Here is a 13,835-nt window from a genome sequence, read left to right on the forward strand (position 1 = left end):
TTCCTTGTTGCCCTGCAGCATGCCAAGGCTGAGAAACTGCAATTCACAACTTTTTTCCAGCCCGGAGCATCACGTGACAGCTGCATTTTGCTTTGAAGCACCACGTCACACGCCGGTACGACGTACACATTGGCCATTTTGAACGGCCACCATGGCTGACTCAGCAAATAACTGCAAGAAGACATCAGAGGAAATGAGACAAGAGTCATTACTGGACTGGCTGGAGAGAGTTCATAGAAGGAACAGGGTGTAAGACAGATGCCAAGTTAGACTTTGTTATGGGGTAACAAAGAGTAAAATCTGCCAAAGCACAGTGGTGTTGCTTTAACTGAATGAGTATTCGTGTCACTGCATCATTTTATTTGTCTGAAAGCTGTTTCCATCTCTCATGTGCAGCAATAATTTAGCCATTTTCATTAGTATTTTGGAATGCAATGCTTGAAAATGAACATAAAATAATAATGGGAAATATGCATTTTCACCTTAAATAAAGAAAAAAAATCATATGAAACAAGGATATAAAGATTTGAAGAACATTTTAACCTGGACAATGAGGTAGTGCAGAAGTATCCTTATACTGATCCACCAGATTACCCTTCAGAAAACAACTCTGGCCTCTGGGTCAAACCACACTCATGTTAAAAATAAATCTAAATGTGCACTAAGCCCAAGCTGTCAGCGGAAAAGCACTAATAATATCTCTCCATCATACCCTCTTGTCCATATTTGTCTTTTCTAGACAGAGCAGAAGACTCATATAACATGCATTCATGATATCTCTGTCACCTCATAAAATGTTCCCAAACTATTAGGAGAGGAATACAGTATGAACAGAGACAGAGATGGATGGAACAAGGGATGGTGACAGTTTAATAAAGGGAAAAGGGCAAGAGATGAAAAGGACAAGAGAGCAGACTTAAGCAACAACTTCAGGCTAATGACAGACTAATGAGCAAGACAAACAGACAAGAACAGAGTTATGCTACAGACAGATAGATGAAGAAAATGGCTGAGAAAAGCAAATATGAACAAAGAGGAGAAGAGTATCAAAGACAAAGTGACATACACTCCAGGCAAGCTCTTTCCCTCAGTCATCACTTTAACGCCATAACACCACAAGTGACTGCAAAACACATGGGTCCACTTTTTCTGCACAATGAGCTATTATAGGCTTGTACATCACAACATAAGCAGAAAAATGAACTTTCAAACAGACTCAAAGTGGCTCAGACGTCAATACAAACAAAACTACACATGTACTTCTGACAGTGACTACTCTTTTGGTGATAAATATCTGGGGATCAGATGACTTTTTGTTGCAAACACACACAGACAATCTTGTAAATGTGTGTGAAGTGGTGTCTAGGCCATAGCAGCGTCAGGAAATTCCATGGGATGTTTTCAATAAGAATGGGCAGCAGCAGCCAGGGAACTGGCAAATGAAAACCTGCTGAAGTACACCACAGAGCTCCAACAACAGAGTCTCCTCACAGAGCTCCTCCACTCCTCAGCACAGAAACTCACATGTGCTTGTGTGAGTGTTTTTTTTTTTGTTTTTGTTTGTGACTGGCTAAATGAAGGAGTTACAGAGAACACATTTTCTTGTGGGATGAGAAAATGCTATTTAAGCTTTGTATGTATTCACAATAACAACAGCATTAGGTGTCTGGTGTGCAAATCGCTGTATTTTCCTGTGCTCCTGTCATCTGGCTTGGCTGAGTCGTTTGGTCCAAGAGGAAACTGTGACACATTCATTTGCCCATATGAAAATAGCTACATCATAGTGTGGGTTTCTATGACTGCCACCTTTAACATACTGATAGTATTGTGAACAACAGTGACCACAGTTGTGTATAAGAACAGGATGAGAGACTTTTAGGCAGAAGAGGAAAACAAAAGGAGGACAGGGAGGGAAAAGCTGATATGAAAAGTTTGATTAAGATCGGCTCGTTAAAAGTGTTACGTTGGATTTAAAAGTGAATATAATTACAAAAAAAATAAAATACCACAGAAAACAAAATAATAATAATAAAACTGTTTTGAGGTTTGGCTTAGTCCTTTTGGGCTGTCTAAAATGCATTCTTTTTTTGTTGTTGTTGTTTTGTTTTTATTGTCTTTGGTTTTGCTGTTTTATGTTTTGTTAATAGTTGTGTTTTGCACTCAGTACAATGCCTGTCAGAGCTGACTAGGAAAAAAATGCTATAATCTACAAATAGCACACCATTTTTCTTGCATAATTTATAGACATTTTAAGCTTTTGATGTGTCATTTTACATTGTTTAAATAGCATGCCAAACACTTATGGATGGCCTTTTTATTAGAAAAAAAAAAGAGCTTCTACACCAAGACATGAACTGTTTTCAAGTCATCACAAAAGGTTTTTCTTTAATTATCTTTGATGTAACAAAACATCAAACTAAGGTTTTGCATTTTCTTTAAGATCTTTTGTTTTCTGGTTCACTGAAGGCAGCACAACTGATTTCCACCTAAATTATCCTAAAGTTTAATCCTAAAGTTTATATGTTTCTAGGGAGTTTCTAAGTTAACTTTATACTGTATCATTCTGTGGATCTGGATGGGATGTATATTTTCAAACGGAAGTATGCTAGAGCTGTTGTTGCTAATAATTTAGCACATCCACAATTTTTCAACATATTTAGAAACAAAGGGACTCTTTTTTTCTTAGTTTTAGCTAATAGTGATTAATCATGTTTGATGGCAAAATGCCCAGTAATTTTTATTTTTCCCCAAACTTGAAATCTTAAATGCTAACTTTCATAAACAGTTAATCATTCTGTTAGCTTGTGGTTATGTCAGCAGTTAAAAATAACCTCTCATTCAAACCAGATTCTTAAATTATCACTAAGGTACCAAAATTTGTGTGTCTTCCCATCTATTACTGTCACTACTGTGACAAATAGTACAGTTGGTTCATCAATGTGAAAAGCATAATTTTCCAGATAAGATGCTAGAACAATAGAAACTTTTCCTGGAAAACCTTGATGGAAAACCTGGCAATTGAATCTATGGTGGACGGCAGAAATTGAGGTTTTTTTTCAACTAATACTAAAATTATGTGCCCTTAGAAGTCTTCTGGTTCCAGGTCTGTATGCAGTCATAAGTAATTTCTGAACATTTCTTTTTTTTTATACCCAAATATAAAATATGCATAAAGACTTTTTAGAAAAAAAGAATCTGAGTTACAGTATGTATAATATTTTCAGGCTCTAAATGAAAATAATTTCCTTGATGCCTTGTTGGGTCCCTATATCCTTATTATCCCTAAAATCTCAGTATCATAAAATGATTGGCCAAGAGTGAGTTTTTTACCACCTGGGAATAACCAATAATGCTTGTGTGGGTCCCTTTACCTCTGTAAAGGGGGAGATGTGCAAGTAAGGTGCCGAGCGGAGCAGAGATGGATTTCCTGCCTAAACCACTTTATACACATGTCATATACTTTAATTACCCCTTGAAAAAAAAGAAAACTCCTTCGTTGGACTACGGCATTGGTAACTCTAGAGGGCCTTGACCTGAATGCTGCCTTGGCTCTTTCCTTCTGTACTTTGTCCAAAGCAAATGCTGTTAGAGGGGCAATTAATACTGTTGCATAGCAGGAATTCAATAGTAAACACAAAAAAGCCAATAGTAGAGAGCAATAAAGGTGTTCAGTAATAAACCTCCATGATTATTGTCAGACACAGATGCAAAATTCCCATATTATGATTCCATTTTATAATCCATAAGCCTAAGGTCAGTAGTTCACTGCTGCAGTTACACACGTCACGTTAATGTGATTTGAGATCTGACCATAAAGATTGGATTTTACGTGATCACATTATTATACGCCCACATTTGGCTTGAAAATGGCAGTAATTCATCTCCCTGGGCTGTTTTTTTTAATATATGTCTGGATAATTTTAACCCTCACACCTCCTCTCTTCTTTATTTCCCTTCATGCTCAGCCTTACGAGATCAGAAACGGAGCTCTCAAAAAGCAAGCATGTCCACTACCAGAAAAAAAAGTTCCATCTCAAAGAGAAATGTGAACATAGACAGATTTCTGGAATTCCAAGTCATCACATAATGCACCCTGGCATCATTGGATGATAAAATTTAATGGCTGGTTACGGCCAGTGGGAAGCTGGGACCAGCAGGGACAGTTACAAGACTATAAAGCCATGCGTCAGCATCATGAACAGAGAAGTTAGACATGAGAAAAAGGAAGTGATCTGTTTATTAAGCCTTTTATCTCAGTCAGTCTGTATGGATAGACCCAAGTGCACAAATAGCTGATGTTTGGTTTAATGGGTTAAGTGAAAAATAAGTAACCTGTATGACATTAAAGTCTGCAATTAGTTACAACTATAAATATGTGACTACTGAACTTCCACTTTGCTTTGTTGACCTCTTCAAAATATCTTTGTTCTTTTGTTCTTTTTTTCCTTTAATTGTATTTGTAATATTCTTAAATTAACTCCAGCCACAGTGATAGTTTTAGATTTTCATAAGCATACTGTAATTAATCAGTATTTCTATTTTAGTATTTGAAGAAAGCAGCCACAGTACCCAGCTCATAATTAGCTGCTGCTGTAGTAAAAACAAACACTAATTACATGCAGATTGTGACTGATCTCTGGTTTTCCATCCCAAAGCATTTTACTAGGATTTCTGTGTTTATTGAATGTTTGTGAGTGAATGTGTCGATTCATGTTCTAAAGTATGGACTTCTATATTTTCTGGTACTGTATATATATTTAAGTGCAATTCTTTCTGTATGTGTGTGTGTGTGTGTGTGTGTGTGTGTGTGTGTGTGTGTGTGTGTCGGGAGGGGTCACCCAGCAGGCAAACTGTAATGGTTCCTGTCACTTCACACTAGCTGTCAGTCTTGTCACACACAAGGCTGCAGCCTGTAGGTGACCTGACACACATGTTCGACTCTCATCTGTTCAAGCTATGTAGGACAAACTGGAAAACTACAGTAATACAAAGCTGCTTTGCTGAAGGACAAAATGTTTAACAGAAACCAGCCTGGAAAACATGAAGCTGCATCAGAATAAGTTTTAATCATCTTGCCAAATGTGCAGATCTGTAATTGCTCATTTTAACTACCAACCCAAAAGAAGGCTCAAAGGCCCCAGACATGTTTGGACTGCTACATTTCTTGGTATAAAATGTTGGTGTGAAAATTGAACACAGACAGAATAAAATATTTAGCTAATTATTTGAGCTTGGTATTCCATCAGTCACTTTAAAATAGTATTGTACATTACATTTTTATTTCCATTTTATTTTTTTAATCATACATTCATGTCAAATTTACACCTGGTAACACATTTACAAAAGTTTGAATATGAGCATGTGCTACAAAAGCTTTAATCTTAACACTTTTGACTACTTCAACAGGATTTTTTTTCACCCAAATCTTCCTTGATATACGATTTCTGCTGCTTTTTTTTTTTTTTGTAGTGGTACGCTCATATTTTGTAAAGTACTTATAATGCATGGCCAGTTTAGCACCCATATTCTTTTAGTACAGAATCCTGCTGTTAAAGTACTGGTTAGCATTGTCTTACTGATGTCACAAAGTCTGTGCCCAGAAAAAGTTAAAAGATCCAAAGATCTTTTAATATTGTTTTGTTTTTGTCTGCACCCATACAAACAGAAATTTCTCCATGTTTGCTGAATTACCTAATGGCATATAATATGTATTGTGACTATTTTTAGATTTGTTTTAACCTCCACACATACTTTTAGAGATTAAACCATCACAATCTTCACTTCAGAGGGTACAGACACACACACAGACATTATGTAGCAGCTGAATATTGCACCAGAGGTCCTGTCTAATCAGTACAATTAGTACAGGGAACAACAATGCCCAAAGGAAGGAATCAGGCAACAATCAACATCAATCATACACTCTGATTAACATGCATTTGCATACACACAGTTGCATCCACATACATACAACCCAGATGTAGCACCACCCCTTTTCACATGCACCAACACAGATGCACATTTGTACAATAAACAGACACACAGACACCCACCCACCACCTGCTCAGAGCAAACACTCATATATGTGCCTATGTATATTGATACACACATGTGCAGACACATACTTCCCTCCGGACGCACTACACCATTCAGGAAACACAAGCAGCATTAGTCAGGAATACTAATTGAAAAAAACAAGATCATGGTTTCTTCATTTCTGATGTTGGAGCTGGCTGTAATTGAGACTTCTGTGCATGTATGTTTTTGTGTATTTTTGACTGTACACACAGATACACACAGATGTTTTGCATACCAAAGATCTGGGAACGTTCGCATAGTATATAGCCCTGCTTTTTCTCCAGTTTTACTTTCAAACACAAATAAGAGCAGACTTGCTCACCATAAACATGCATTAACGCTGACAGAATCACTGTTCCAGACCAAAGTAAACCTGATCTCTTTTCCCCTTCACATTTACATGCAAACACACACTCTCGGCTCAAATAATTGTATAGTTGGAAAGGCTTCATTGAATGTGAGAAAATCAGATTGGAGTTGCTGCCATGATGGATTTGCGGGGTATAAAGGCTTCTCAAACCAGCTGGTCAAAGGTGAGTTGTGTTAACATGGCCTGTCTTAATGTTCCATAGCAATAAACCTTACCTCATCATACAGATTCCAGATTTAATATCAGGGACTGCCTTACCTGCACCGAAAGCAAAAAAGTAGGTCTGGTTGGGATTTCTTTGTAGCAGTGCAGACACACGCCGTGCCATTCTCTCATTGCGTTTGTATATGAGCTCCTGGCGGAAGTAGCTGTCGATCTGCTGGGCCGTCAACCGGTCATGTGCTGGCAGAGAGCTGTTGATGAAGTGAGGCAGCTGAAAGAAAGAGAGACAGTAAATATTGAGAATGTAAAAGCATTCATGTTTAATATCCATGGCAGATATAAACACTGATGATTCATTCAAATTAGGCATCAAACATAAAAAGAATAGAGGGCATAAAATGAAACTGAAATTAAATAAAAGTAAAGGGTTAAATAGGGGTGTTGGTGCCCAAATGTGTGAGAGTGACTTTTGGTAGTCAGAGGCTGGCTTTTAAATGGGAAAGCAACAATAAAGCAAGTCCATGTAGCCATATGTGTGTAAGACGGATTTTTTAATCTGTCTTACACATACACATTATATAATAAATAATATATATTTAGTAAGACTAGTATATCTTTATTATCATTTATCTTTATCATTTATTGCATTGCTTGAACATTTGTTTACTTGGGTGTGGATCTGCACAGTGTTTTCATGAATGAGAGTGTGCATAATTACTGTCTCTTTTTTTAGCCAGGCAGGTCCTCTTTTACCTCCATCAAAATATTCAACAGGTTGTTAATCTGCAAAGATGAGTGAGAGTCATCCGAGGAGTGGTGGGGCTCGGCATGAGGGTTTGAGACATTCAACTGGCCAGCACACACTTGTTCTCAGTTCTTTTTTATTCTATTTCATCAGGCACAATGTTTTAAGAGTGGACTAGAGCAGTGGTTATAAAACATTTTTGAACCACAACCCCCATGATAATAATTTAAGACACCCCCCCCCCCCCCCCCCCCGCGAGGACTTAGTGATTAATTGTGTGAAGTATCAAATGAATCATCCTGCAGTGTCCTTAAAGCTGGAAAGCTAGGAATTTTTCAGAATCTTCATAAATAAGGTGGATAAATTGGTTTGTAGTGTTTCACCGCTGTGACAAGGCACCTACACAAAAATCAGCTTCTCACACAGAGAGAATATCAAATTCAGATTTAATACAGCATTTGTACTAACTTCGTTGTTTAAGTGTTAATGTGGTAAAAAGAAAGTGAAGGTGCCAATTTTTAAAGATTTATCTCTTCATTAATGGTTTAATTTAGACAGCTAGAAAAAAATCCTTTTTTTTTTTCTTTTTTTTAATATATATATATAAATTTAGGTCATATATTTTTCAAAATTATCAGGCAACCCCATGGGGATCCCAACCCCCAGTTTGAGAACCACTGGTCTAGAATATTTCCCAATAAAATTAAATTAAATTAAATTAAATTAAATTAAATTAAATTAAATTAAATTAAATTAAATTAAATTAAATTAAATTGATAAATGAATTATTCAAATATTGTGTTGACTTTGTGAAAATAGTTTAGCGTATACAATATGCAAAAAAAAAAAAGTATTTGACAACATTATTCACATGTATCATTAATGGTCTCTGGTGAAAGATTGTGCCTTTTGCTTGGAAAACTAATCCCATAACCGAATACTACTACACAACATATCAGACCAGACATTGTATGATCAGCAGAATGCTCCTGATTTATTTCTGAGTAATTTCTAATCATTGTAGACATCTCAAAGTATGTCAGTTCATACCTCAAGGAATGCGGCTCTGAAAGCGTCTCAAATGAGCATTCAATCGGTGCATTATTTTTACTCCCAGCTCATGATCAATGCAAGACAAGAAGCTAGTATCCACTGCAGGTACTCACCCTGCTATACATACATACATACATACATACATACATACATACATATATATATATATATATATATATATATATATATATATATATAAATGTATGTATTGGCCTGTATGAATAGTGATTGGATAACAATAAATTGGTTTGAATTGATTTTGTTTGCAAAGTGCCCTGAGATGACTTTGTTGTGAATTGTTGCCTCGCACTTGGGTGTGAGTATGTATGTATCAGGGTATAAATTCACACACCAAATTTATTTTTTAAAGAAGTGCGTTAATGCAAAGTGTGAAGAGGGCCAAGACCTCACCTGAGGCCACCCTACCGTCAGTCTTCCTCCCCAAGCTGAAAATGATGACGAGATGGATACAAACATATCTAGGTGCTGGTGTTTAACATTCGCAGATGAGTTTATCATGACTTGTATCATGATCTGCTGTCTACAAGTGAGTTACAAGTTGATGCAGCAACTGAACATCTGCAAAGGGTGTTTAAATGTATGTGTGTGTGTGTGTCTGTTTGGTGTTAGAATTCATGGGAGAATTTATTCTACCACATGTGAACAAGGTGCTATTCAGCATCCACCCAAAATCTGTATCTGACACATTTCCTCCCTCTTCTGTGACTGCTCCTCCCCAGTCTGTTTCACATCAAGGTAGAATGGTTTGAATTAACAGTTAACAGTACTGGGCATATATATATTTTCCTTTTGTCATGCTCTTTCTACACACACACACACACAAAAAAAAAAATGCAGGATGCAAACAGTTTCTGCTGCACTATATTATTCAAAGAAAATGGGCCTTTAAAACATGTAGTAATAGGATATTCAAATAAAATAAAATAAAATAAAATAAAATAAAATAAAATAAATTTATGTGAATTAATGACTGTGTTGTTTCAGGCTGAGTAACAAAGGTTTATTCTGACTTGACAAAACCCAATGATTCATGGATAAAATGGAGCAGACTTACTGAATGGAATAAGCTGAGAAGAAACACAGAGAGGCAGAGAATGACGTTATGATTGTTTTGATGAATGATGATGGAATAAGTATGTTATGACAAGAAAAAAGAAAACTTTCGGTCATTGCAAAGTCAAGGTAGGAGTGCAATGGTAAGTGTAGATAAGTTATCATGGGAAAGAGCATTAGCTGCTCTCTATCCCGACCTGTACAGGAAACATTAAGTGATGGTGAAATATTCCTCCTCTCCCCGCTGCTGGTACTGCTCAGAGCTCATTTTACTTTTGTTCATTTGTTTCTCTCTGATTTTACTCTTTGAAGTCCTTTCTTTTTTGTTTCCTGTCTAGGATATTTGCTTTTTCTTTTTCTTTCTTTTTTTAAATAAAAACTTGTGGTAATGCAGAAACTCTGATAAATCTAGTAGTAAAAATAACGACAATGTCAAACTTTGAACTTGACAAAACTGTACAGACGGCATTTGTGGACAACTTCAACTATAACTCAGTATTAAAATAAACTTTTTACATCATTAAAATTGGCTTTATGCTTAAATAAAAGAAGGAGAAAGTGATAAGAAGTTCATACTGTTTTTATTTCAAATACAGAGATCAGGGTAGTATTAAAGCACTGCATCCCACTATCTATTTTTATTTCTAGAGTAAGTATAGTCACTCTGAGATACTGTAAAATTTGGGTGAATTATGCTTATGTTTTGTTCTACCATGGGTCGGAAATTTAACACTGGGGCTTTCATAAGAAGTTTGCAAGTACTAGCGGTGCTGCCCTCCCCATCAGTAAAATGCAAATTATTATTCTCATTAAATGGCAACATTTATTCAGGCAACTTAAATTCAGATTGAAAAGATTTGTTTCTTTATGTCATGACTTCCTTCTGTGTTTTGTTTTCCTCACTTTGTTTTTCTTGACAGTTTGGAGACTGCTTGCATGGAATACAGTTAGTCTATCATCAGCTTCTTTCTATTATGATGATGACTGAGAGCATCAAGAGTGTTAGAGGCCCATTTAAGTCCCACCTACTCTTTTACAGCTCTATAGGTTTATTCTCTCTCTTTCTCTCTCTCTCTCTCACATACTCACATACACACACACATGCACACACACCTACACACACACATAAATACACACAAACCTGCCACAAGTGCCGGGGAATTGTAATACAAGTTGCTATGACAAGAACTGGAGCAAACAAGTCCTTTGCTCCAGGAGAACAGCTGTAGCATGAATTAGCATGTATTTTACCTCAAAGGCTAATTCCAGCTTTTGAGGTCGACTGTCGTGCAGAGTTTAGATGGTTCCCTGCTTCAACACACCTGATTCATATCAATGGATCATTAACAAGCTGTTGGAGACTCCTAGCTCATTTGCATCAGGCATGTTGAACAGAGACGGCATCTAAAACCTGCAGAACGATGGCCCCTGAAGACACAAATTCCTGTTGTAGATCAGAATCAGATAAAGATAACAATCACAATAAGAAAAATTACAAATTTGTTACAATATCTATATAAACAGATACAGGATAAATCCTGGCAGTGAGTAATGTATGCAGTATTATCAACATGATAGACAATAAAATGTTGATAGTGCAAAGTGCAAATGTATAACAGTGGATGTTGTTGCTATATGGAGCAGTTTTACAGTTTGATGGCCATAGGTGAGAATGATTTCCTGTGTCGTTCAGTAGAGTATTTAGGTGATATCAGTCTCTCACTAAACGTACTCCTGTGACTGATCAGTAGGTTGTGAAGCGGGTGATAGGTTTGTTCAGTATTGTGTTTATTATGAACAACATTCTCTTCTCCAACACCACTGTCAGCGAGTCCAGCTCCATCTCCACCTTGGCGGATCAGTTTGTTCAGTTTGTTTGTGTCTGCAACCCTCAGCCTGCTGCTCCAGCATGCAACAGCATAGGGGATAGCACTGGCCACCACAGACTCATAAAACATCCCAAGTGTTTGGCAGATGTTAAACGACCTTAGCCGCCTCAAAACATAGGGATGGCTCTGGCCCTTCTCATTAAAGAGCAGTAGTGTTCTTAACCCAGTCCAGTTTATTGTCAATATGCACTTCAAGCTATTTATAATCCTTCACCACTTAGTCTTTGTCACATTAAGCTGCAGATAATTCTGCTCACACCATGTGACAAAGGAGTCCACAGCAGCTGGATATTCTACCTCATCTCCTCCGCTGATACATCCAACTACAGCAGAGTCATCAGAAAACTTCTAAAGGTGGCAGGTTTCTGTGCAGTAGCTGAAGTCAGATGTGTAGAGGGTGAAAAGAAAGGGGGAGAGGACTGTCCCTTGTGGTGCTCCAGTGTTGCTAACCACCATGTCCAACACACAGTGCTGCAGTCACACATACTGTGTTCTTCCAGTCAGGTAGTTCACAATCCAGGACACGAGAGAATCATCCACCTGCATCGCTGTCAGCTTCTCACCCAGGAGGGTCAGTCTGATGGTATTGAATGCACTGGAAAAGTAAAAAACATAACCCTCACATTGTTCGCCGGCTGGTCCAGGTGGGTGTAGACATGATTGAGCAGGTAGATGATGGCGTCTTCAACTCCACTAGTATGTGAACTGAAGGGGGTCCATATGTGATCTAACCATGGGTTGGAACTGATCCAGTAAGAGTCTCTCAAGGGTCTTCATGACATGCAAAGTCAGTGCCACAGGTCTGTAATCCTGGGGGCCACTGGGACATGGAGTCTTTGATACAGGAACGAGGCATGATGTCTTCCACCCGCACTAGGATCCTCTGTAGACTCAGACTGATCATGAAGATGTAGTGAAAGATTCCACAGAGCTGGGAGGCACAGGCTTTAAGGACACAGGGACTCACCCCATCCGGTACTGCTGCCTTGCCTGAGTGTAATCTTTTCAGTTGTTTCTCAACCTGATTACATGTGAAGTTGACAGGCGAAGGAGGATTGTCAGGTCTATCACTGGAGGCAGAAGTGTAGTAAGGAGAGGGAGGGAGACACGGCGGTGTGGCAGGGGGTTTCAGGCTTGCTCCTGATGAGTTAGAAGGGGGCTGAGCAGTCGCTGCAGAGTCGAATTTATTAAAAACATATTCAACTTGTTGGCCCTGTCCTCATCCCCCTCAGCTCCTGAGGCCATCCATCTGGCCTGAAACCAGTGCTGGTCTTCACACCACTCCAAACTTTTCTCATGTTGTTTTGTTGGAGTTTCCACTGTTTTCTCCTGTAATTGTCCTTAGCCTCCTTGATCTTGACTCTCAGTAAGCCTTGGATCGTTCACACCTCATCTCTGTCGTTAGCCCTGAAAACCCTCTTCTTGTCTTTGAGGGGGGATGAAATGGCTTATAAACTCCTAATGGTCCCCAGGAAGCAAAACGTGCACAAACCCATACAATGAGCAGGAAAGATGTAAAAACAAGGAGAAAAAAAAACATGTCTTTCATTTTGGCATATGGACAGAGGCATGGTGTGCATACTTTCAAATACTTTGTGTGTCTCCAGAGCAAACGGTGTGGAATCTGCAGTCAAGCACTGAGTGGAGGTTACATGGTGTGTTGGGTTTAATGTGACTTAAGGACCAGCAAGCGAGGGTTTCACTGTACCATGATTGACTTATGAGGAAGGCTTCTAGGTAAACCTGCAATCAAAAGATAGAATTCACTACTGCATGTGGTATTTACTATATATGCATGCTGAATAGCCTTTTGACAGCTGGAGCAGAAAACTGATGAAGAAGCCATTATAAAGGAGAAGACCTAACATCAGGAGCCTGTGAGATGGTGTTTTAAGTTATATCAGTTGTATCCAGAGCTATTAAAATGTAATAATATCGAGTGACTTGGAGTTGAGAAGGATTAATATGGCAATGTGCAGATTTGTGAAATTGATGTGCAAGCCTAAATTTCTGAAGTGATGATTATGTAATGGCAGGGAGGTGGGTGAGAGAGCTATGCCAACTTAAATCCTGGGCCTTGACAGATTTGGGTTTTGGTCACTGGTACAGATGTTTCTGTGCGTAAGCTGTAAGTATCTGGCATTTTGTCCAAATATGTTACTGTATTGGAACCTACAACTACGCTAGACAGTTTATTTGTCTGTGAAATCATGTTTTATATAGAATTACAAATATTCACATATACAATACTGTCAAAGTGAAAAAAGCCAGTGAAGCAGCACTGTAAAATGATCATTGTGTGGTCACAATCATCACTAAGCCAGCTTCAGTCATGAATTCCTGCTGGAACATGGCACAGAGACATTGCAGACTACAATTTGAATGCAACTCATTTTAGCTTCCGACTTGTGTGATACATTATGTCATTGGGAAGAGGTTGCCAGGGAACATTTTTATGGTCCAC

The 13,835-nt window shown here is 38.1% G+C and overlaps 1 protein-coding gene across 1 annotated transcript in view; it reads right to left on the reverse strand.

Annotated features, from left to right (window-relative positions):
- trabd2b (TraB domain containing 2B) overlaps positions 1 to 13,835 on the reverse strand; it is a 74,533-nt gene that overhangs the window by 16,519 nt on the left and 44,179 nt on the right. The window contains exon 4 of the mRNA XM_042006932.1: positions 6,707 to 6,881. Coding sequence (XP_041862866.1) covers positions 6,707 to 6,881 — 175 coding nt within the window. The remainder of the gene's footprint in view (positions 1 to 6,706; positions 6,882 to 13,835) is intronic.

This window comes from Melanotaenia boesemani, chromosome 14 (assembly GCF_017639745.1).
Source record: "Melanotaenia boesemani isolate fMelBoe1 chromosome 14, fMelBoe1.pri, whole genome shotgun sequence".
NCBI classification, from domain to species: domain Eukaryota; kingdom Metazoa; phylum Chordata; class Actinopteri; order Atheriniformes; family Melanotaeniidae; genus Melanotaenia; species Melanotaenia boesemani.